This window comes from Hemiscyllium ocellatum, chromosome 11, assembly GCF_020745735.1.
Source record: "Hemiscyllium ocellatum isolate sHemOce1 chromosome 11, sHemOce1.pat.X.cur, whole genome shotgun sequence".
NCBI classification, from domain to species: domain Eukaryota; kingdom Metazoa; phylum Chordata; class Chondrichthyes; order Orectolobiformes; family Hemiscylliidae; genus Hemiscyllium; species Hemiscyllium ocellatum.
This window is the reverse complement of record NC_083411.1, coordinates 1,839,852-1,863,088: the sequence shown is the minus strand read 5'-3', so window position 1 is coordinate 1,863,088 and position 23,237 is coordinate 1,839,852. Positions and strand designations below refer to the sequence as shown.

At 41.2% G+C, this 23,237-nt stretch overlaps 1 protein-coding gene and 1 non-coding gene across 5 annotated transcripts; both read left to right on the top strand.

The window, feature by feature from the left end:
* The first annotated feature begins 1,119 nt into the window (after positions 1–1,119).
* Positions 1,120–22,956, top strand: rbmx (RNA binding motif protein X-linked). 4 transcript variants are annotated; one of them, XR_009645189.1, is made up of 12 exons: positions 1,174–1,251; positions 3,667–3,786; positions 8,318–8,438; positions 8,725–8,831; positions 10,009–10,171; positions 10,863–10,967; positions 12,218–12,346; positions 12,427–12,541; positions 14,984–15,109; positions 15,205–15,296; positions 17,703–17,798; positions 20,754–22,956. XR_009645189.1 is itself a non-coding variant. In XM_060832385.1 (11 exons), exons 3-11 carry the CDS (start codon positions 8,330–8,332, stop codon positions 16,205–16,207), a joined length of 1,251 nt encoding a protein of 416 aa, XP_060688368.1. In that variant the 5' UTR covers positions 1,120–1,223; positions 3,667–3,786; positions 8,318–8,329; the 3' UTR covers positions 16,208–16,577. The 4 variants fall into 4 exon arrangements, 3 of the variants coding, with proteins under 3 accessions (XP_060688368.1, XP_060688367.1, XP_060688369.1); XM_060832385.1 differs by lacking the exons at positions 17,703–17,798; positions 20,754–22,956 and adding an exon at positions 15,903–16,577 and having other exon boundaries at positions 1,120–1,223; XM_060832384.1 differs by lacking the exons at positions 17,703–17,798; positions 20,754–22,956 and adding an exon at positions 15,903–16,577 and having other exon boundaries at positions 1,175–1,251.
* LOC132820560 (small nucleolar RNA SNORD61) lies at positions 9,387–9,455 on the top strand. The gene has a single exon (XR_009645221.1). It is a non-coding gene; the product is annotated as a small nucleolar RNA SNORD61 (small nucleolar RNA).
* Positions 22,957–23,237: the final 281 nt, after the last annotated feature.

The window sequence follows — 23,237 nt, the reverse complement described above, 5'->3', positions numbered from 1 at the left end:
GCATGAAAATGTTGCCTCTTAGGTCCTTTTTAAATATTTCCTTCTCACATTATACATATTCCCTTGGTTAATTCTGATCTTTCTCTGCAGCTTAACATTCGGTTCTGCATGCAGTTTGCTACCTTGATGCATTTTTTATGGTACGATCTGTCTGTATAGTAAGCAAAACCGTGCTGGTCACTGTGTCTTGGTACACTGTGTGCATATGTGTCTGTGCTAGTATTAAAAAGAGAGAGAGAGAGAGAGTTAATGTAATTAATCAGCAACAAAAAATAATCAATCTGGGGTGATTCTGTGACTCTCTGGATGATTGCTGATTTAGATAACTCCTGGTGTGACCGAGCTCTGCTCCAGATCACACTGGTATTCATCTGGTATGCTTCTGGATCACTCTGGTCATCCAGCACCGATCTAAATCACTGTGTGTGTGTGGGTGGGTGGGTGTGTGTGTGTGGAGTGATCAAGTGCTGACCTAGATCACTCCAGGGCTGATAGGACAACTTTCCGAATCACTCTGGGGTGATTCCCAACCCAATCTGGATCACTCTGGGATGATGGGCTGCTGTTCCAGATCGCTCCAGGGATCAATCGGTGTCCCCCAGATCACATTCCTAGGAGGGAATCCACTGATGCTATGGGGATGATTGAGCCCCTGACTGGATTTGTGTGTGTGGGTGTGAGGGATCCTGGTCAGATTATGATCACTAGATGGTGGTGATCGAGTCCCGATCTGGATCACTCTGGGTGATCCACTTGTGCTCTGGGAGTGATCGAGTGCCGATGCGGATCACTCTGGGGGTGATCGAGCCCCTGACTGGATTACTGTGTGAGGGTGGGGGATCCTGGTCAGATTATGATCACTGGATGGTGGTGATCGAGTCCGGATCTTGAATCACTCTGGGCGATCCACTGGCGCTCTGGGAGTGATCGAGTCCGGGCGCCATTCCCTCTTGGGTGGGAAAGGGTGATCGAGTCCAGATCAGTGTGAGGGTGGTGTGGAGTATCCACTGGGGTGCTGATCCGGATCACTCCGGGGGTGATCGAGGCCGGTTGCCGATCCCGCCTGACGGGGAGTGGATGGTGTCCGATCCCGCTCGGGTGATCGGCACATCCGGGCAGTGCAGCCTCACTCTGGCGGGAAGGCGGCCCTATAAAAGGCGGCGAGCCCGCCAGCGGCGGCCATTTGCTTTTGTGGCGCAGAGCGGGACAGCGGCAGTGTTCGGGTGAGCGGCTTCAGAGGGACAGCACTGGGTGAGGGCACACAATCAGCTCGGGGCCGCCGCCGCCGGCGGGTAATACAAACCGAGAGACATATGGAGAGAGGGGGACGGCGCTTCCGAGCTGCGGTGTTCAGTCAGAGAGAACGACGGTGTTTTAATAAAATGAGGGCGCCATGTTGTGCGATGGCGGGGGGGGCGTGGAAGCGTGCAGCCTGTGAGGGAGGGAGAGAGTTTCATCGCTGGAGTTCCAGCTTACCGGTAGCTCGATGCTCTTTAGCCAGGCCGGGAGCTGGTCTGGGAGGTTGCCGCCGCTCCCTGTGCTCTGGGCAGCCCTGATTCCAGAGCGGTGGCTCCGGCCGCCATTTTGTTGGAGCGGGGCGGCCGCGCGCTCCCTGTAACCGCCGCTCGGTTTGAATAATGGGGGCGGCGGCTGCGGGAGGCAGCGTGTCGACGGTGCGCGGCCCCGCGGCTTTGGGGAGCGCGCTCCCGCACCCCCACGGTGGGGGCGAGGGGATGTGTACCGACTGAACCCATTGTCGTCCAGTCGGATCAGTGCGTTAGCGCCTGTCCCAGTGATCCCTTCAATTCCCTTCTTTAGCCCTGAAGCACTGATCCCCTGGAATCCGCTGGGAATCTCTCTCAAAGATAGTGGATAGCCAGAGGATAGTGGGGCTTGGGGGGGGGGGGGGGGGGAAGATAGTGGATAGCCAGAGGATAGTGGGGCTTGGGGGGGGGGGGGGAAGATAGTGGATAGCCAGAGGATAGTGGGGCTTGGGGGGGGGGGGGAAGATAGTGGATAGCCAGAGGATAGTGGGGCTTGGGGGGAGGGGAAGATAGTGGATAGCCAGAGGATAGTGGGGCTTTGGGGGGGGAGGGGAAGATAGTGGATAGCCAGAGGATAGTGGGGCTTTGGGGGGGAGGGGAAGATAGTGGATAGCCAGAGGATAGTGGGGCTTTGGGGGGGAGGGGGATACAGAGGATAGTGGGGCTTTGGGGGGGGAGGGGAAGATAGTGGATAGCCAGAGGATAGTGGGGCTTTGGGGGGGGAGGGGAAGATAGTGGATAGCCAGAGGATAGTGGGGCTTTGGGGGGGGAGGGGAAGATAGTGGATAGCCAGAGGATAGTGGGGCTTTGGGGGGAGGGGGATACAGTGGATAGAGAGAGGTTAGTGGGGCTTTGGGGGGAGTGGGATACAGTGGATAGAGAGAGGATAGTGGGGCTTTGGGGGGGAGGGGAATATAGTGGATAGACAGAGGATAGTGGGGCTTTGGGGGGGGAGGGGAAGATAGTGGATAGACAGAGGATAGTGGGGCTTTGGGGGGGGGGGAGGGGGATATAGTGGATAGCCAGAGGATAGTGGGGCTTTGGGGGGGATACAGTGGATAGACAGAGGATAGTGGGGCTTTGGGATGGGGGGGAAGGGGAAGATGGTGGATAGCCAGAGGATAGTGGGGCTTGGGGGGGGGGGGGGTGGAATATAGTGGGTAGCCAGAGGATAGTGGGGCTTTGGGGGGGGGGGGAAGGGGAATATAGTGGATAGCCAGAGGATAGTGGGGCTTTGGGGGGAGGGGGATACAGTGGATGGAGAGAGGATAGTGGGGCTTTGGGGGGGAGGGGAATATAGTGGATAGCCAGAGGATAGTGGGGCTTTGGGGGGGGATACAGTGGATAGACAGAGGATAGTGGGGCTTTGGGGGGGGGGGAAGATGGTGGATAGCCAGAGGATAGTGGGGCTTTGGGGGGTGGGAATATAATGGATAGCCAGAGGGTCGTGGAGCTTTGGGGTGGTGGGGTATATCGTGGATAGCCAGAGGATAGTTGGGAGGGCGGGAAATATAGTAGATAGCCAGAGGATAGTAGGGCTTTGGGGGAGGGGAAGTGGTATAGAAAGGTTTGTTAGAAGAGCTAGCCCCATAATCGCAGGACAAAAGGTGAAGGGACTGGGCTGGTTCTGAAGGATGGTCACTGGTCCCCAAACGTTGAATCTTTCTGTCCACATGATGCTGCCAGACCTGCTGAATTTTTCTGGCAATTTCTGATCTTATCTGAATGGATAGGTCCAGAGGAGATGCTAGATTAGAGCGGTGCTGGAAAAGCACACTAGTTCAGGCAGCATCCGAGGAACAGGAAAATCGATGTTTCGGGTGAAAGCCCTTCATCAGGAATAGAGGCAGAGTGTTTATCTTTCCACCCTGCAGACACTCTGCCTGTATCCCTGATGAAGGGCTTTTACCCGAAACATTGATTGTCCTGCTCCTCAGATGCTGCCTGAACTGCTGTGCTTTTCCAGCACCACTCTAATCCAGAATCTGGTTTCCAGCATCTGCAAGCCCTTGTTTTTACCCAGAGGAGATGCTATTCATAGAATAAAACTCTCCTGTTGCAAATCAGAGCTCACTATTTGAAGAGGGACTTGAAACATTGCTTCTCTTTTCTTCCTCCACAGATGCTGCCAGAGCTGGTGAATTTCTCCAGTACTTTGTTTTTTTTCTAGTGAAGTTTGGCTTCTCTCCCACCGGGTGTAATTTCCTTTGGCGATAAAGATCAAAACTGCACGGACTTTCAGGTATGCTATTAGAAAGGGTCAATACTATGATAGTTACCTTCACAATGAAACGATAAAGAAAGGGTCAGCGCTGATTTTTAGGAGCCATGCAAACATGTTGGTTATAAATCCAACAGAAAATCGGAAGACATCTTTGGCAAGAATGTAGAGCTGTTGACCGCAAGTTGTTGAGACAAATAACATTACCCACATTTATGCTGGAATCAACAAACAATAGTATTTCATTCAGCCCTTTTGAGACTGCTTCTCCACCAGTAAGAGGATAGTTGATCTGATTAAAACCTCATCTGCTTTCCTTACCTATCCCTGAATACTTTATCCTCTTCCATACAAAGTATTTGTACCAAGTATTCCACCAGAATCCAACCCATCTACCCTTTCATCATCTGGCGAGCTGCCTATTCCTGGGATTATAAAAACAAAGGACTATGGATGCTGCAAATCTGAAATGAAATGGGTGTGAGAAAAAGTCCAGTTTGGTTGCATCTATGGAGAGCGAAAGAACTTATGCTTACTCTGGAAATCATACTGGACTTGAGACAGTAATCTTGTTTCATTTCTCTGCAAGTGCTGCCAAATCGCCTGATTTTCCTTCAGTTTCTCACCTAATACATGATATTCCTGATCTTTTTCCAGTCATTATTTCTAGGTCCCTTTTGTGCTCTGATGTCATTCTCATTGCTTACTTTCTTGCCTATCTGTGTCCCCTCTGTTTGCAAGCCATGCTGTTTGTCCTTTCAGTAAGTCATTTCAAGAATTGTAACTGTTGAGGTCTTGGCACCAATTCCCTGTGCCACACCACTTACTGCCAACCAGAAAAATGTGTGTCTGCTGTCAGCTTCCTGTTAACCAGCCAATTTCTATCCATGTCAATATGCTACCTCTATGTTGAGGTTATTGCAGAAAGTAATAACTCAAATCAGTTCAGAAGAAGAGTCACTGGACCCAAAATGTTAACTCTGCTGTCTCCCCATAGATGCTGCTAGACCTGCTGAGTTTCTCCACTTCTTCTTTCCAAAATTAAGTGTTGACTTCCTTTCAGCCACAGCACGTTACTTTCCCAAAGTACTCACTTGTTACTTCGTTCGAGACCTTAGAATGACAGCTGTCAAGACCCAGGATAATTAGATCACTGTTCCAATAATTTCTCTGATGACTAATACTCCTACATTCCCTAAGTTCTTTTGATTTATTGCTATATCTTTGCTCTTTCTTGTGTGTATATATGGTGAAGACAGATGCAAAATACATACTCTGTTCACTTGCTATCTCCATTTTTCCATTGTCAATTCTTGAATTCACCTTTGATTGGACTTATGTTTGCTTCATTAAATCATTTTTTTGAAAGTATAGTTTGAAATATTTTCTTCATTTCTAGTTAGCTTTCTTTAAAACATCATTTTAATTTCAGATTTTATGGTGACTATATTCTCTAGTTGAACCTCCTGTTCAAAGACAATTGGAGATGGGCAATGAATGCTGTCCTTGTCAGGGTTACCTGCATCCTATGACTGAATCCAGAAAAAAACTTATCTGCCTGAAATAGGTGTGCTTGCCCCCCTTCCTCATTTTTGAGGTGACGAAACATCCCCAACTTCCAGATACTCCCATAGAGGAATCATCCTTTCCACAAGGTGAAGACCCTTCAGGATTTGTTTCATATGAATGAATGTGAGGATTTAGGTTTGGCACGTCCAGTCTTTTGTCTAAGGCACTCCGCTCATTCAAGATATCAATCTCATAGACTTTCTCTGTACTCCTTCCTGTACGTTAACTTTTATAAGAATGGTGTTCAGTGCTGAACACAGTACTCTAGATGCAATTTCACTAATGTTCTGTAAAACTGAAGCATAATCTTTCCATTTTTGCATTCAATTTTCTTTGCAATAAAATCATACATTCTGTTTAGCTTTCCTGCTTTACCTGCATACTAACCTGTGACTCGTGCAGTAGGGTACCCAGATCTCTGCACCCTCTCTTCATTTAGGTCATATCCATTTTGGCTGAGTATAAAAACACAACTTCTCACTGTCCCATGTTGTACTCCTTTTACCAGATGCTTATTTTGACTTTATCTATATCACTTTGTAGTATCCCTTGTGTCCTGTCGCAGCTGTACGCATCCGTCATCAGGAAATGTAGCTAAATGCCTTTTGTTCCTATACCAAATTATTTCTCTAAAATTGGAAAGAGTTGTGGTCCCAACATTGACCCTGTGGCATATTGCTCATGAAATTCTGCCAGCCTGAAAAAGATCTATTTACTCCTACTATCTTGTTCTCTCTTCCTATCAATGTTAACCTCAAGGCCATGCTCTCCCAATTTCCTGCAAAATCTTTGGTATCTTATCAAATGCCTTCTGGAAATGTAAATATCATACATTCGATGGTTCCCCTTTATCTACAACACCAGTTACACTTCAAAGTACTCTAAATTAAACATGATTTCCCTTGACAAAAGCATATTTGCTGTGCTTGATAACCCTTGAAGTTACCCAAGTACCCTTTTCTGTGTCAGACATAAAGCTACCTGGCCTGCAGCTTCTTGCTTTCTGACTCCCTTTTTGAATTTTTTATTCACTTGTGGGATGTTTGTTGCTGGCTGGCCCACACTTATTGCCTTCCCTATGATGTGGTGGTGCCGTTGTCCACCCCAGTCCAACAAAGTTAAAAATCTCACAACACCAGGTTCTAGTCCAGAAGGTTTATTTGGAAGTACAAGCTTCTGGAGTGCTGTTCCATCATCAGATAGCTAGTGGAGCAGGATCATATGCTATGGAATCTATCAAAAGATCAGTGTCATAAAATTAAAATGATACATTAAACAAACCTAGATTGCTGTTAAGTCTTTCATTTTTTAGAATGGGTTGCAGGGGTTTGGTACATCTAATATTTAAATCCCAGAACTTCTAAGTCATATTCATGAGGTAACTAAAGGTTTTTTTTAAAAGTGACATCTCAGCTCAGATAATGCATTAAAGGTGTGAGGTTAGTGGACAATGCATTTTCACACCTTTTCATGCATTATCTGAGCTGAGATGTCTTTTGTAAGAGACAACAAACTGCAGATGCTGAAATCCAAAATAAGGCAGGAGGCTAGAAGAATGCAGCAGGCCAGGCAGCATCAAGTGGAGAAGTCGACCTCTCCTTCAGAACTTTTTTGAAAGCCTTGTTATCTTGGGTATGTGACTTGACAGAAATTCTGAGATTCCCATTAATGAATTGAAGCTTGCAACCCATTCTAAAAGATGCAAGACTTTAACAGTCATCTAGATTTGTTCAGTGTATCGCATCAGTTAAATGCACTGGTATTTTGCTATAGATTCTGTATTCTATGATCCTGCTTCACTAGCTACCTGACGAAAGCTTTTACTTAAAAATAAACCTATTGGACTAAACTTGGTATTGTGAGTTTCAACTTGCCTTCCTTGTTGTTGATAGATTTAAGCTAAGTTAGAAGGATTAGAAGGGATATGATGAGAAAGTACCTTTTTCTGGAGAGGGTGGTGTCTGGAGTTTGCTGAATGAGTTGGTGGTGGAGGCAGAGACCTTAACCTGTTGAAAACTTGTGCAGGAAGATGGGATTAAAAAGGGTATTAGGGTGTCTGTTTCAGCATGGACAAATAGGCCAAATGAAACACTGCTGTATTGTTTCTGTGGTTTTAAGACCAGAGGATGAAATCTATTACTTCCAACAATTTGCATTATTTTTATGCCACTGGTAATTGTCATTTTGTTGACTTCCTCCTTTCCTTGCATTGACAGTTTTCTTATGTGCATGCATTGCATGAAAGGATTGCAGGAACTGGGTCAATAACACCTAAGAAAGTTTCTCTCTTCAGGGAGAAAGGGGAACAATCAAAAATAGAATTTGGAGCACTATGTGGCACAAATGATCTGTCTTATTCCACTTCAGTTGTGACTTAGGTTCATTAAACAAACAACACTTAAGAATATTAACATTTTTATCTACTTTTGACATGGCACTTTGCTGAAATGTATGCTTTCACTATAGCAGATGGTCAAAATGCAATGTGGTAAACTCGTAGGGATAAAACCCAAGTCTCGTGAATGAACAAAAACTGAGCAGAAGGTTGTGTGGAGGTGATAAAATGTAAATTGTTTTACTTAGCTTTATCTTTGTTAAAGTTTGTCATGATGTTTTGCAGTACAAGGTAGTTTTTATAGATGTTCACATGTCACTTGCACGTTTGTGATTTCTGAAGGATAAAAACTTGACCAGTCTGATACTGGAATCTAATTTCTGAGTTTATCTGTGAACCTAACATTCGTTTGAAGATGATGTTCATAGCCAGTAATTGTTTTTGTCCTGGATCTATTTGTTTTATCCCTCTCCAGTGCCAGGGGTTATTCTCATAACAGAGCCATGAGCTCTGACATTTCCTTAAATAATTAATATCATATTCATTTGTCATTTTATAACTGGATAATGGATAAATATGGTTGCATCAACATGGCAGAAAAGGTGTTATTCATTACATGGATTAATGTTAGTGTTTTGACTTCTGTAGGTGACCGTCACAATGGTGGAAGCAGATCGTCCTGGAAAACTCTTCATTGGCGGTCTGAATACCGAAACAAATGAAAAGGCGCTTGAAGCAGTATTTGGCAAATATGGAAGAATAGTAGAAGGTATGTATCTGAAGTACAAAACTTGAGTTGGCCTCCCTGCTTTAAGCATTTTGCCAAAAGTTTAAGACCAAAGTGATGAAGAACTTAAATACAGTTTAAAAACAAGGTAGGTACAAAAATTAACATATTGATAATGGACTTTGTGTGGAGGGAATGTTGCAAGAGTAATTTGTGTAATTTTTGGTTTTGTTATTTGTGCTCTTATGCTGACCTAAAAGATTGTGCTGCCTTAAATTATGCTGAGTGCAGTTAGTTGTGAAAATCCTGGTAATTTTTTTCTTTTTAGTTCTGCTGATGAAAGATCGTGAAACAAATAAGTCAAGAGGTTTTGCTTTTGTTACTTTTGAAAGTCCAGGAGATGCAAGAGATGCAGCCAGGGATATGAATGGAAAGGTGAGATGATAGAAATGTCTGCTTCTAACTTTGTGACAAATAGTTTAATGTGGAGTACCTAGCTGTTGTAAGTTGTCAAAACTATTGACTGGGCCTTTGTTCCAATGTCAGTATAAACAAGTGATGGGTATACAAAATAAATGTAGGTGATCGTGTATGATTTGTATGCACCTCCTGTTTTAAACAAGCAAATAGATATTGTATTTTTCATGTACTTTGTAACATCAAGATATTTTCTCTCATTGCTCAAACTATTTTAATATGTGAACGTATGTAAAACACCACTCCTCTGGCTGCTAAAAAGGTGTGACTGGCCATCAATATATCTGCAAAGCTATCCTGAGGTTTGACAGTGTAGTCATTAAATCTGCTAATGCAGTATTTCATAATCTTGTGATCTTGTTGTGGACTTCAATAGTTTTGTCTTAAGGAAATGTGATTTAGTTGGAATGGTATTTATTAACTAGTTCTACTCCTTTAAGATTTTGCTGAAATACTTATTATTCAGTCTGTGTAGAGAACAATACTTTGCAATTTCCATTGTGTAAAGTTTGAGCAGTGATGACTTCACTAGCACTGATCGTCAGAGCTGAAGTTACCTTTCCTCTAAGAAGTCCTGAGCTTTACTACACAACTGGAATTGTATCCAGAAAGGGTTTGTGCCACCAAGATTTGTGGTTAATGTGTTTTTATTGCTGACTGCAACTTTTCAAATGCAGTGAACTAAAATCTCTACTTGGCAGGAATCTACATGACATATCTTTAATGTAGGTAGAGCTCACAATAAAACTGACAGGTCCCATTTTTACAGGCCTAAAACAGACAGGGCAGTCAGGTTTGCACAGAGGACACTGAAAAATGTATTAATTGACATATCCTTTGGTAAGACTTGTCTAGTCTACCTCATTCACAATGGTCACCACTGGTGTTTTTTAAAACACCTGTGGTTCTGTAAAGCAAATCACCATTCACCTGACCTGTGGTCATATATAAAGATTGGATTCTTTCGAGACTTGGTTCCAATGCAAAAGGCAGGGCTCTACTTGAGACTCTGGTATAATTTGTAGTTTGTGCCTCCTGATCACAACTGACCCTACTTCAAGCACCCTTTTTAAGTTGAATCCAGTCCTGAGTGCACTACAAACATTTTTATTACTCCCTCTCAATTTTTTTAAAGTCTTTGGATGGAAAACCCATTAAAGTAGAGCAAGCTACTAAACCAGCATTTGAAAATAGTGGACGACGTGGACCACCCCCACCCCCAAGAAGCCGTGGTCCTCCTAGGGGGATTCGAGGTGGAAGAGGAGGTAGTGGAGGAATGAGAGGTCCACCTCAAAAAGGTAAATACCTGAAACAAACAATCTGTCAATCTGTAACATTACAAGAGGAAAGTAGCAAAATCTATTGCACTCCTGTGTCTAGACAGTCACAATAACTACACTTTTCAGATCCAATCTGAAACTTTATTTTGAAGGAGAGAAATCTAAATTTTTGATTAGTGGAAAATTTGAGCTAAGGGTGGGGAAGTGGAGGATAGAACCGGTGACGCTAGTCTATTCCCGGTCAGTCCTACTTGCTTTTAGGACTTTAATACAAGGGACTTGACCCACTGTTGAGATTTTTATCTTAAATGTAGCAGTACTAAGTTTTGTCTTTTGATGTTTATTGTACAATTTGGTCCCACTTAAAACAAGTCTTTAGAATTTGAGATAAATGTAGGTTTGCAGCCATGTGTGTAACTGCACTGTATCAGTGGTTACAGTGAAAATAGTGTATCCATTGCATTTTAAAATTTCATCTAGAACTTTGCAGTGTTCTAGAAGTGAAGCATGTCCTAAGATACAGGTTACTGATATCTCCATGATCCTTGCCGACACAATTCCGCTAAGTCACATTGGAGAGTCTGTATCTTGCCTGTTCAGTCATGTTCCATTGTAATGTCTACAGCATCTGCTGTTTCAGTATATGCTATGTTTACAAAAAATTGCGATTATTGCATTGTTGATGGCACAAGTAGATTTTGCCACGCAGGTGAGCACGGTGAATGGATTCAGGAGATAGAACAGTGCTACCTTAAGAGGAATGTACATTTCTTTAGGAGTCCTGACCCACGAGATGATATGGGAGCATACTCTGGTAAGTTTGATAATATAGCTTTAGCACAGTGTTGTCCAATATGTCAGCCATGTGGCGAAATGAGCATCCAGATGTGGTGACTTTAAACATACCAAATAGATTAATGGACAGTCATTGGCATGTAATGTACTTTGATTTTGTACATGTGGTAAAAATAAGATGGAGTGAGTTTTTTTGAGTGCTATAGTTTTTTTGTTACTAATTGCTGGGAGATGTGCAAGTACATGTGCATGTGAATATATTTACCTTGAATATGCAAATGGAGATTCCTGAATAAAATTAATGCATGTGGTTAAATGTCCTGTGGCTAGTCAGTGATTTCTATTGGACAACACTGCTTTAGTACCAACTGGAAAATGTATCTGTAAAGCAATGGAAACAATTTTATTTTATGGATCAAAGATGACCAGATATGGTCATGGACCTGATTTTGTACTTTGATTATTTTATTTGATTGCTAACTAATTTCAAACACATCATAGCAACACATTTTATTTAAAGACTTATAGATACAATGAGGAAAATGTATTGCTGAGGAAAGGTATGCTTTTGTGAAAGGTTTTCAACTTGTGCTCATCATGATGGTTTCCAAAAAGTACCAAATTAAAGGAAAAATGCCACATTCCCAGTGCTGATTGATTGGCAGGTGAACTCTGAGGTATTTCTATGATGAATGCGCCATACTAATACACAGGACTCTGTTCTTTACAAACGGAACATATAGACAATGTGCTTGTTTCAACTTAAAATGGATGACAGCCATTGTTTAGTTCATTGGTCAAGGTGTTGCCTAAATAATGTTTGGCAGTTGTCTGTCAGCCATTGTTTATTGGTGCATCTACCAGTGAGTTCACTCACCAACCAGTTAGATCTGTCTTATGCAGTTTAAATATTTTTGCTTTGGCATGTCTTGTGAATTGTCTTGAGTACAATTTGGAAAAACGACTTTTTGCAGCAGTACTCAATTTTATATTAAAGGAAAATTGTGCTATTTTGTGTTTCTTTAAAATGATTTTTAATTCCGTCTACTTAATTCATGAAATACTTTTGTGAGGAGTTTTAAACTTAATGCATTAAATTAGCAATGGTTAGGCATGTTTACAAATCGGGAAATGTAGAAACTATTTTGAAAAATATTTTTAAGACTCTTTTATAAACTCCTGTGTTCTGAGTATTTGGAAGTGGAACTTTAAAATGCAAAATGTACTTAATATGAACAAATAGCTACAAGTGTTTCTTTTTATTAAAAGTCTCCTCCAGAGGACCACCACTGAAAAGGGGTCCCCCAGGGCGTGCAAATGGACCACCACCTAAAAGGCCCCTTCCTTCAGGACCAATGCGGAGTGGAGGAATGGGCGGAAGAGGAAGTGGGTCAAGAGGTAAAAATTATTCCACCAAGTTAGATATGGATTTTTTCCAGTTTTCAGTTGTTTTGGTGACCCTATTTTTTTCCCCCTAGGACCTCCCTCACGTGAAAGGGACAGTTATGGTTCACCACCTTCTCGTAGAGAGATGATGCCCTCCAGAAGGGATGATTATATGCCAAGAGATGATTATTACAATAGCAGAGACAGGTAATGTTTTTTCACTCAGAAGTAGATAGTTGAAAGAAGGCATGATTTTGTAATGAGTGCAAGCCCCATGTAACTTGCCAGGCCATTTTGCAAATGCCATTTGAGGTGCTTGCCTTGCAAAGACATCACTTGAATTTGTGCCCTTTGGAGCTGACCCATTAGCAGAAATTGGATAAGTGGTCTGCCTACTGCAGCAATTAGTTTGGTTTTCAGTAGAACTGGAGTTTTCCAGTACAATTGTTGCGATTGCTGGAGGCAGCTGACTGTGTATATATTAAACATTAAAAATCCAGCTTGTTATTGCTAGCCTTTGAATCCTAGACTAATGTGGAGGAGCCAGTGTTGGACTGGGGTGGACAAAGTTCAAAATCACAATACCAGATTATAGTTGAACAGGTTTATTTGGAAGCACTAGCTTTTGGAGCACTGCTGTATACCTGATGAAGGAACAATGTTGGACCAAACCTCGTGGTGCATGATTTTTAACTTAATTCTAGATTGGAGTACAGCCTAAACAGCTTTTGACATGATGACTGAAACACAAGCATGCAAATGTTTCAGAATCTAATTAGGCAAAAAAGAAACATCAGTTTAAAACTCTTTTGAACTACTTAAACAGGAAAGTTTAACTTGAGCACTCCTTGCATTTACCATAAAAATCCCTCATGGTATCCAAACAGCAGTGCCTATACCATACTTGCATCAGAGTGCTTTCTGTAATATTTTGATAGTTTATAGAAACTGACTTCAAGGTTGGAAATGTTGATAAATTCTTTCAGCAATCTTCTCAGTGTTTTATCCCAATGCTTGTGGCTTGGAACTTGGTAAGTCTAAGGTAATCTAAATTTATTATGTGCTCCCCTTCTCAGTAGCACTACTATCTACATGCATTTCCATCCAAAATTTCACAGAATTAGCCGAAACAGTGAAACTGAAGATCTCCCTTCAACCTCTGGGTATTTCCCATGAGTTTTAAAAATACTCCCAGTCAAGTATTATCTTAACAGTAAACAGTCCATCTAGCTACCAATGTAGCCCGCTAACTGTTTATTTGAAAATAAATCTACGGAAATTTTTGGCTACAGAAAACTGCAGATGTTGGAAATCAAAGCAAACACTTATGGAGAAACTCTATCTCTGGCAGCATCTGTGGAGGAGAAGAAGCAGAGTTAACATTCAATGACCCTTCTGAATGCTTGAAAGGAAGGGTCAATGCACCCTCTGTTAACTCTCTCACTCCATGGTGAGAAGGCAGCTTCTCCAGCAATTACTGTTGATTATTGGTTCCACAATCTTGTTAGCATGCTAAAGTAAAGATGGCAAATGCTAAAAGGTTTTAGTTGATTTAGCCATCATTCCTTTCAGGAGTTGAGCTAAATTATTGTCTTCTGTCAAGTCCAATTATAGTTTTGAATGTTAAGTAAGAATGCCTTGAGTCTTGCTTCAGTGCAGAAAGAGGCCATTCAGCTCACCCTGCTGTCTGCATCAGTTCTTTAATTTAGCATAATGCGATGTCCACAGATTTCTTCACGTGGATGTTCCCATAAAAGTATAGCTATTGATAGTCTTGTGTGCTAGAGCAGTTTCTGCTGTTGACTAGGTTTTAGTGATTGCTTTTTCAAAAAATTAAATGCTTTTTAGAAAACTGTTGGCATAACAATTATTTCTCAAACATAAAGTACAGCAGGGGAACAGGTCCTTTGACCCACTGTCTGTGCTGACCATATCCCAAAGTAATCCCATCTGCCTGTATGGAGTCCATCTTCTACTCCCTGCCTGTTCATGTATCTGTCTAAATGCCTCCTTAAATTACTATCGTATCTGTTTCTACTGCCTTCCCAGCAGCAGGTTCAGGGCACCTACTGATGTTTCTGTAAATTTTTTTACAAAAAGCTTTCCTTGCACATCTGCTTTAAACTCTCCCGCCTGCCTCCTTTTTTGAATTGCACTGCCTGATGAAACCGTAGTTCAGTTGATGCCTCAAGTTGAGGATTTTGATGGAGAAATCATTTGGACGATTGTGAAAAATGTGACAGTGGATCCAATTTCAAGAGTTTTAACAGGGCAGTAGATAGTGGCCTAATTTGTAACAAGTTTTTGATATTTACTGGAGAATGGGAGGGAAGAAGAGTTCAGCATGACTTAAACCAGCTTTTGCTTGAAGTTGTTTATTGAACATTTTGTTGATATTTCTACTTTGGGGTGGTTCGTCTAGTTCATTTTGAGGCTAATGCCCAGAATCAGCTATGTATTAGTTTCTGAACAGTGGTGTGGACCTAAATATTTTAAAATGATATGGATATCGTACGGACTGATGTTTGAAACTAAATTTTTTTTGCTGACTTGAGCTTTTGATTTCAACTTGTTGGATTTTTTTGTGCCTTACTATTCACTTTCTTTCCTATCCCAATAATTACCTTATGGTCATCTTTTACTTTGCAGTTATTCTAGCAGAGATTATCCAAGTTCTAGAGATTCAAGAGATTATGGTCCACCGCCAAGGGACTCCTACAGTTCTCGAGAATATTCTCACTCCGGGCGCGATGATTATGGCTCCCGAGGATACAGGTAAGGACTAAGGCAGAACTAGCAATTTTGGGTATTAACTTGGTAGTTCAATAACTTTAATTTTAAATAATTCCAATGGCTGGTTTCTATTTTAGTGATCGTGATGGATATGGTGGGCGTGAACCACGTGACTACTATAATGATCGCCCAAGTGGTGGCTCCTACAGAGAATCCTATGATGGCTATGGTAAGGTGGCAGCTGATTGTGTAGTGTCACTATTCTGTTCAATTATAGAATTAGTTAATTTTTGGTATAACTTTTAATTTTGTATGGTTTCATCTTGCATAAACTGTTCAGTGAAAAATGTCTTTGAACCTCAAGCAGTTTATTTCTACAGTGATAAAGCACAGTTGAAAGCAAATGAGTTGAAATCCACAGCAAAACAAATGAACTTCAAACAATGCAAGCTTGCTGATGAGCAATATCCATCAAACAAAATGCCTAGCCACTTAAGAAAATGCATATTCAACTATATAATCAAATAAAATCAGTAACATGTGCACACCAAAACCTAAAGGCTGGAAATATTTCTGCATAACCTTCCCATTCGTTTCTGGAAGAATGACAATGTGAGACACTACCAAAATGAGTTAGTCTTACATTTCAAAAACTTCATTGCTATGTCAAATGGTACCCAGTAATGGGAGCATCCCACTGCTGCATCACTCAATGCTGCAAATGCAGTCAGTGTTTAAATGCAAATTTCAACAAAGCTGCAGTAAATGAGTAGATCTTTTAAAATGTAAGGAATATTTCAAACGTTTCCATATGACCTGACCATTGACCCTGCAGGTAACTCACGTGGTGCTCCACCTGCACGAGGGCCCCCACCATCTTACAGTGGAAGTGGTCGTTATGATGACTACAGCACCAGTTCTCGGGATGGATATGGTGGAGGCCGTGATAACTACAGAAGTGAGACTTACTCAAGTAGCCGCAATGATCGTGTTGGTAGGCAAGATAGAGGCCCAGCTATGCCAATGGAAAGAGGCTATCCCCCACGTAACTCGTACAACAGCTCGAGCCGTGGAGGAAATCGTGGATCTGGGCGCGGTGGGAACCGCTACGACAGGGGCAGTGGCCGAAGCAGATACTAAAACTGAACTTGATATACCATGGACCAAAAAAAGCCCTTGCTCTTAGTGCTTTTTTTTCCCTTACTGAAACACAGACAAAATTTGAGGTGAAAGGACTGTCAGGTGCTTTCCATGCAAGCAGATTTTGAAAACTTTAATTTTGGTTTGCTGTTTCATGTTAGTTTCTTGTTTTTTTAAAAAAAAAGTCAGTTTGTACATTCTAGTGGGAATGGTGCAGAGACTGGTTAAAGATGGAAAAAAAAACGTTAATGTTATAACAGTGCTACTGTCTGTGGCTTTCTCCATACATAAATATGGATATATAGAAATAGATCTTGCTTTGTTGCACCAGTGCTATTGTGAAATAAAGACTGAAACCTTTTCAGTGAAACCTGTATGTTTTTTAAGCAAGCTGCTTTTGGGTGGGAAATGCAAAAGCAAATCATGTTAGCCTGGTTTTTACAAGTGGGAAGGAAAAAATGTCCAGACAACACAATACACCAAAGAGCAAGAAATGGCGATGACCGGTCATTAATTGCCCAATGAAACATTGCAATTTCAAAATATGCCAGTTATGTTTCAGTCTCCTCCAGTTCCAGATCACCATTCAACTTCTCAACTCCAGTCACAGCTGACTCTGAAGCAAGCTGGCTTTTTAAAAAAAATCAAATCGTCAGCAGTGAGTATCTTAAAGTGTTTTGTTTTTAAGTTCTGGCTTAAAATGGATACAAATCGTAAATTTCCCAAATGTCGTTAAAACACTTTTATGACTCAATTTTCTGAAAGTGTAGTGTCTCACCTTTAAAAGGAATTTGCTATGGTTTTAAGAATTAAGCATCAAGATCTGCAATGGCCTGTCACTGTTCAAAAGTTGGAGACTTAAAGACAGTTGAATCTAGAACATTCTCAGCCGATTCAAAGGGCCATTTTAATGTGAAAAGAACAACTCTGGTAAGCAACGCAACCTTATTTTGTTAACCTACTAAATGAAACCTGTGGTTACATAAGGAAGCACATCGTTCACCAATTAATACTCCATGTTGAATTTAAACAGAAAAGTGGAATTATGTAGGTAATGAGCAAACAATTTTAAATTACCTACTAAATGAAATACGATTACATAAGGAAGTGCATCGTTCACTCAACATAACTCCATGTTCAGTTTAAACAAAATGGAATTGTATAGGTCCAGCAGCAAATCCTTTTTAAGTTACCTACTAAATGAAACCTGTTTCTTAAGGAAGCCCATCGATCACCAAATATAACCATTCTCCTGTTCGAATTTTAAAAATGAAATGGAATTCTGTATACTATCTCAAAACTGAAACCTGTGAAACATTTTCTAAACCACGTTGGACAAGCATTCAGCAGCAGCACTGGACTGGATGGCCAATGGAAAATGTAAATTGAGATTTATTGTTTTTTTTTAAATTAACATTTTAATGTAGAGATGACTGAATTAAAGGTAGTTGGATTTGTCATGAACCGTAAGCTAATAGGAATATTTATTTTACAGGGTGAGCGTATAGAATCAAATTGCTTTTGGAAATAATGGAATTCTATGCAAGTTGGAGCTTGTACCTAAACCTACAGAGTGAAGATAACTAACCAGGTACACTTACCTTTCTACTGTTATGGCTTCTGTGTGCCTTCCGCTCTTGAAGGCAAGATTAGAAGTCACCTGACACCAGGTTATGGTCCCACAGGTTTATTTGAAATTACAAGCTTTCGAAGCACTGCTCCTCCACTTCATCTGACAAAGGAGCAGACCTTTGAAAGCTTGTAATTTCAGGTAAACCCATCGGAATGTGGCTGGTACAATTGCAACATTTAAGAGGCATTTGGATGGGCATATGATTTGGAAGGGTTTGGAGGGATATGGGTTGGATGCTGGCAGGTGGGACTAGATTGGGTTGGAATATCTGGTTGGCATGGACAGATTGGACCGAAGGGTGTGTTTCCATGCTGTACATCTGACTGTGTCCTGATATCGTGTGGCTTCTGACCTTGTCTACCAGCATCTCCATGTTTCTGAGGTAGGGTGAGTCTGTAGTGGATAGCAGTAAAGCTTCAGTATAAATTTTTAGGATTGGAAGCCTGCCTTTCGAATATCTTGATGATTCTGTATTGCTGAGTGTTCAGTTTAATCAGCGCTAAATGGTTTTATGGGATTGTGATGTGAAATTGAGTTATTGTAGAGTTCAGCTGAGTTTTTATTGAACTAGTCTAACCATTCAGTGATTAGTATCATTTACTTTTGTGTAAGGAGTTTTGAGGAAACCGTTTAAGTAAGCAGTTAAGTTCCAATGTCTAAAGGTGGACTTTTTGAAAACAATGTCTTTGTTCTGGCATAATTACTGCAGAATGAAAATTTGATGTTTTTACCAGAACTGCGACCACCTTAGACCAATGGCCTGAAAAATCAAGATATAATCTAAACATATTTTAGCCCACTGGGATTTTGGTTGACAAATTGCTGACAGCAAGTCAGATGATCTGTTAAACAGGTGTGGTTTGTGTAGAAATTGAGCAGGTACCAATCCTTTGGAAAGTGATTGCAACTCAAATTCTCTGCATTTGCAAGGTAGTCAAAATACTGGTGGGCGGCACAGTGGTTAGCACTGCTGCCTCACAGTGCCAGAGACCTGCGTTCAATTCCTGACTCGGGCAACACTGTGTGGAGTTTGCACATTCTCCCCATGTCTGCATAGGTTTCCTCCGGGTGCTCCGGTTTCCCCCCTCAGTCCAAAGTTGTGCAGGTCAGGTGAATTGGCCATGCTAAATTGCCCGTAGTGTTAGATAAGGGGTAAATGTAGGGGTATGGGTGGGTTGCACTTCGGCGGGTCAGTGTGGGCTGGTGGGTCGAAGGGCCTGTTTCCACACTAAGTAATCTAATGTGGAAACTTGTTCCACATTACTTCAAAAAGGTGGGAGAGACTGACTTGTGGCTTTACTTGCAAGTATTGGAGGGTTTCCTCTTTTTTTTAAGCTGAAATCTCAAGTCTAGATAAGTTTGCTAAGCAGCCGCAAGACTTTGGGCTCCATTGTCACTTTCAAAGCCAGTGTTTCCAATAATTAATCTATTGCCCCCATGTCAAAGTTCTTTTGGTAAATTAGTCAAGAACAATTTTGAAATCAGTAGATGGATCACAGGTTGTTAAACTGTTGACTGAATTTCTGAGAAATTGCATGACTTCTCCTGTGATAAAAATGCTATTTTTAGTCCAGATGACTTAAAATTTACCAGTTTTCAGTCCTAAAAGTGACAAAGATCCACTAAGGTGATCTTCCAAAACTTCACTTGTGCCAATGCTGAGTCTACTTCACTATCTTCAGCTAAGTCCATATCCTTGCAGTACTCCTGGCTGCTGTCCAACGCTAACCCTAAGTTGAAATCATTCTAAACTCTGCTGTTTTGTTAACTTGAATCTCATGTTTGTCCAAGTCCGTTCCCATGTGAGCAACACCTTGGTTTTAAAATTGTATCTGAAGCACCATGGGATGCTTACATTTAAACCTGATATGAATAAAACTTTAGTGTAAAATGTGATTTTGAGATACTTCAAAGAACATTTTAAAAGGCTGGCACAACAGGCATATATGGCATATTTAAAATCAATAAAGAAGCATGAAGTGGTACTTTTTTAGGGAGGAAGAATGGGGAGATCTTATCAGAGAGGCTGTAACTGAGCTCTCAGTTCCCATGTGTGGAAACTAAAAGTAGACAGTGCTGTTTGTGAATGTGATTAAGGTAAACTGTTCTTGGGTTCTACAAATTGAAATGAAAACGTACTCTTTGGCTTTGACTAGAGAAGTTCAGTTCTGGGGCCCCACATTAAGGAAGGATGTATTGGTGTTCAAGAGGATACAGCATATAGTTTGTTAGGTGAGTGTTTTCAGTTACGTTGATGGATTGGAGAACATGGCCTGTTTTAGGAAGAGCTGAGAAGTTATTTGTTAGGGTTGTTTATGTAGGAAAGATGGTGTGGAAAAGCCTTGTGATAGTGGTTCGGAGTGATGAGACATGCAGGAAGCAGATTTAATCATAGTTTAAGGTTGGAGAGCCGGAGGATGGTCTGCGCAGTCAGAGAAGAATTTCGAGGGAATGCTGTGTGAATTTACTGTGGAACAGTCCAGATCCAATTGCTTCACACCTGAGCATTTGGGTGCTGCAGAAGGACGGGATGGCAGATACAGACCTTTTTTTGATCTGATTTACACCAAGTCAATTACTTTAACAACAGTATTCTACTGGTTCTGGAGAATATTTACTATAGTTTTTGCTTCTAACAAGAATTTGTGGCTATCCCATGAACAAATTTTGCCAAGGTAAGGTTGGCAGGGAGTGTTGAATGTCTTGGCCATGCTCTTGTGACTGTGTGGTGTTCTTATGAAACCATATCCCCATGAAAGATGCTAAGCAAAGTGTGGGAACAAGAGAATTGGATACCATTTATATCAAAAGTCAAATTCCATTCTGATGTTTTAATAAATCTCTGTGCAGGATAATTGTGTGGCCTAACATAGACATTTCAACTGTTAGACTTAATCTTGACTTGTTTTGCAGATCAAAGTAACATCTGGATTGGAATAGCATGGTTGTCAAAGAACATCCAACAAACAACGGAGCAGTATGGTGTATGCAGCTGTGAATTTTTGAATAAAATCAAAGCATAAATGCTCACTAATTATGATGTGTATATTTTGTCATACTAAATTTTGTTACAGCATCAAGTAGATATTAAAGAGCAAGTAAGTTGTTCTAACTGCTACCATGATGAATGGAAGTACAAATGCTTACAAACCTAGGCCTGCTGTGTAACCTGAAGTGAATTTTTATAAAGACAAGGGAGAAGAAACTCAATTGGAATATTGATGTCAGCATGAACTGGTTGGATAAAATGGCCTGTTTCTATCCTATAAATGAAGGGTTTTGACATGCTGAGGCTGTTACCTTTAGCTGCAGAATCTTTAATAATCTCTCAACAAGGGGTAATTGGTTTAGCGGGCTTGTTGGTTTGCAGAGCAGTGTTTTGCCAACAGTGTGGGTTCAATTCCCATCACCATCTGTTTGAAGTTACCATGAAGGACTCTCCTCCTTAATCTCTATTCCTTTGCCTGAGGTCTGGTGGCCCTCATGTTAAATCACCATCAGTTTCTTCTCTCTAAAAGACTATGGTGACACACAATATCAAGAGTTACATGAGAAATTTTTTCTCCCCACCCCATTCCTATCCTAGAGGGTTGTTGTGCTCTGTGACTCTGTCCAGGCCTCTTGATTTTTAAAACTGTTGGCTGTTTTAATTGAAATTGAAGTAATTGAATCTCTGCACCATTGCCAGAAGGGTACTGGCTAATTACTACCTTGGTCAGATCTCAAAGATGTCGGCGGAATAGTCAATGAACAAGCTGTGTACCAATGCTCAGTTTGAGTGCCTGGACCATTTGGCTCCAGCTGCTTTTTGCCTGATAACAAATGTGCAAAAAGGCTAACTTTATGTTTCAGTTTTGCCTCAGCTGGAATATAGTTCCATCCTACTTACCACCCAAGCACCTTCATCTCTCCCACCTGAGGAGATTTACCAGATTGGTAGATTTTTGTGAGGGTTCAATTTGAAGGGGTGGGTTTGTTCTCTGGAAGGAAAGGAGATTTGATGTTAGATGCTTACAGTTAACAAAGTAAAGATGGTACAATGGTAGAAAATCCTTTTAAATGAGAGCACTGCAAGGTGAATTACTTCAAGTGAAAACTGAAAGAGAACCTGAAAAGCTTGCCAGACTACTGCAATATAAATGAACGGAGCTGATAGGTTGCTGTATGGGAGAGCTAGCTTAAGGTTCTGTGGACTGATTTTTAACCAGTGCTGTGACTTCATGGAAGTCAAGCTAGGAGTACTGCAATGAAAACCTAAATTGTTCTAACATGCACAAGGAACATGTTACAGAATCATGATACATTTTTGAGGACAAACCGTCTGGTGGCTCAGCAAAATGCACTGCAGTGAGTCTTAAACAGTCTACTGCATAGAAAATAATCAATACTTCTGTTTAACACACCATCCTGATATGAGCTTGGTTTTTCAGGAGGGTCTTCTAGCAAGGCTCTATCATTAAATATGAACTGTTGTCCTGAATAGTTCTTGAGTTCAAAGTCTAGATCCAAATCTGTTACCACTTCATTGTGTATTAGCTGTAGTTGCATATGAAAGTTGTCAAAATTGACAGGAATGGTATTTATTAAAAGTCTGTTTAAAAAGGTGCCTGACCCAAGTAAACAAAGTAATTTCACTTGCATATCAAATAAATGTTAATTGAAAGGGAATTGATAACTTAAGGTGGAGGTTAACTCTAAATCTAATCTCTTGGGATACCTAAACATGCCATCTATTTGGGTTGTATTTCTGTTTACCAGGATTGAGTGTAGGGTACTAGAAAAGCAGCCAGTCAGGCAGCATCCGAGGAACAGGAGAATTGACGTTTCTGGCATTCCTGATGAAGGGCTTTACCCCAAAACATCTATTCCCTTGCTCCTCGGATACTGTGTGATTGGCTATGCTTTTCCAGGACCATACACTCAACTCTGATCTCCAGCATCTTCAGTCCTAACTTCCTCCTCTTCTGTTTACCATACTGCATTTTAGTTTGTGGCATAATTTAAGTACTTTGCCTGTACATTCTTATGCAAATAAAATGTTGAGTAAAGGTGTGTCTTGACTTCAATCTCATTTGCAATCAGTTTGTCTTAAATAATAAATGTTGTCTTGAAGCCAGTTTTGTTTTAATATTAATTTTGAGTAATGCAAGACATCCTGCATGCTTTTGACCCCCACCCCCTTTGTGGACTGTTGCTTCATTTGACTTTTCTTCCATTCAACTTCTAGCCTGCTTGAGGCTAGCTGTGGACTTGCTGAAGCTGTAGTGCAGGATTATTTGTATGCAAAATGTGATACAGGGCTAAGTGACACCACAATCTACAGACCAGATTTCAGTTCTGCTCGTTGCCATGTACTGCTGATGGTCAGTTAAAACAACTAAGAGGAAGAGGTGCAAT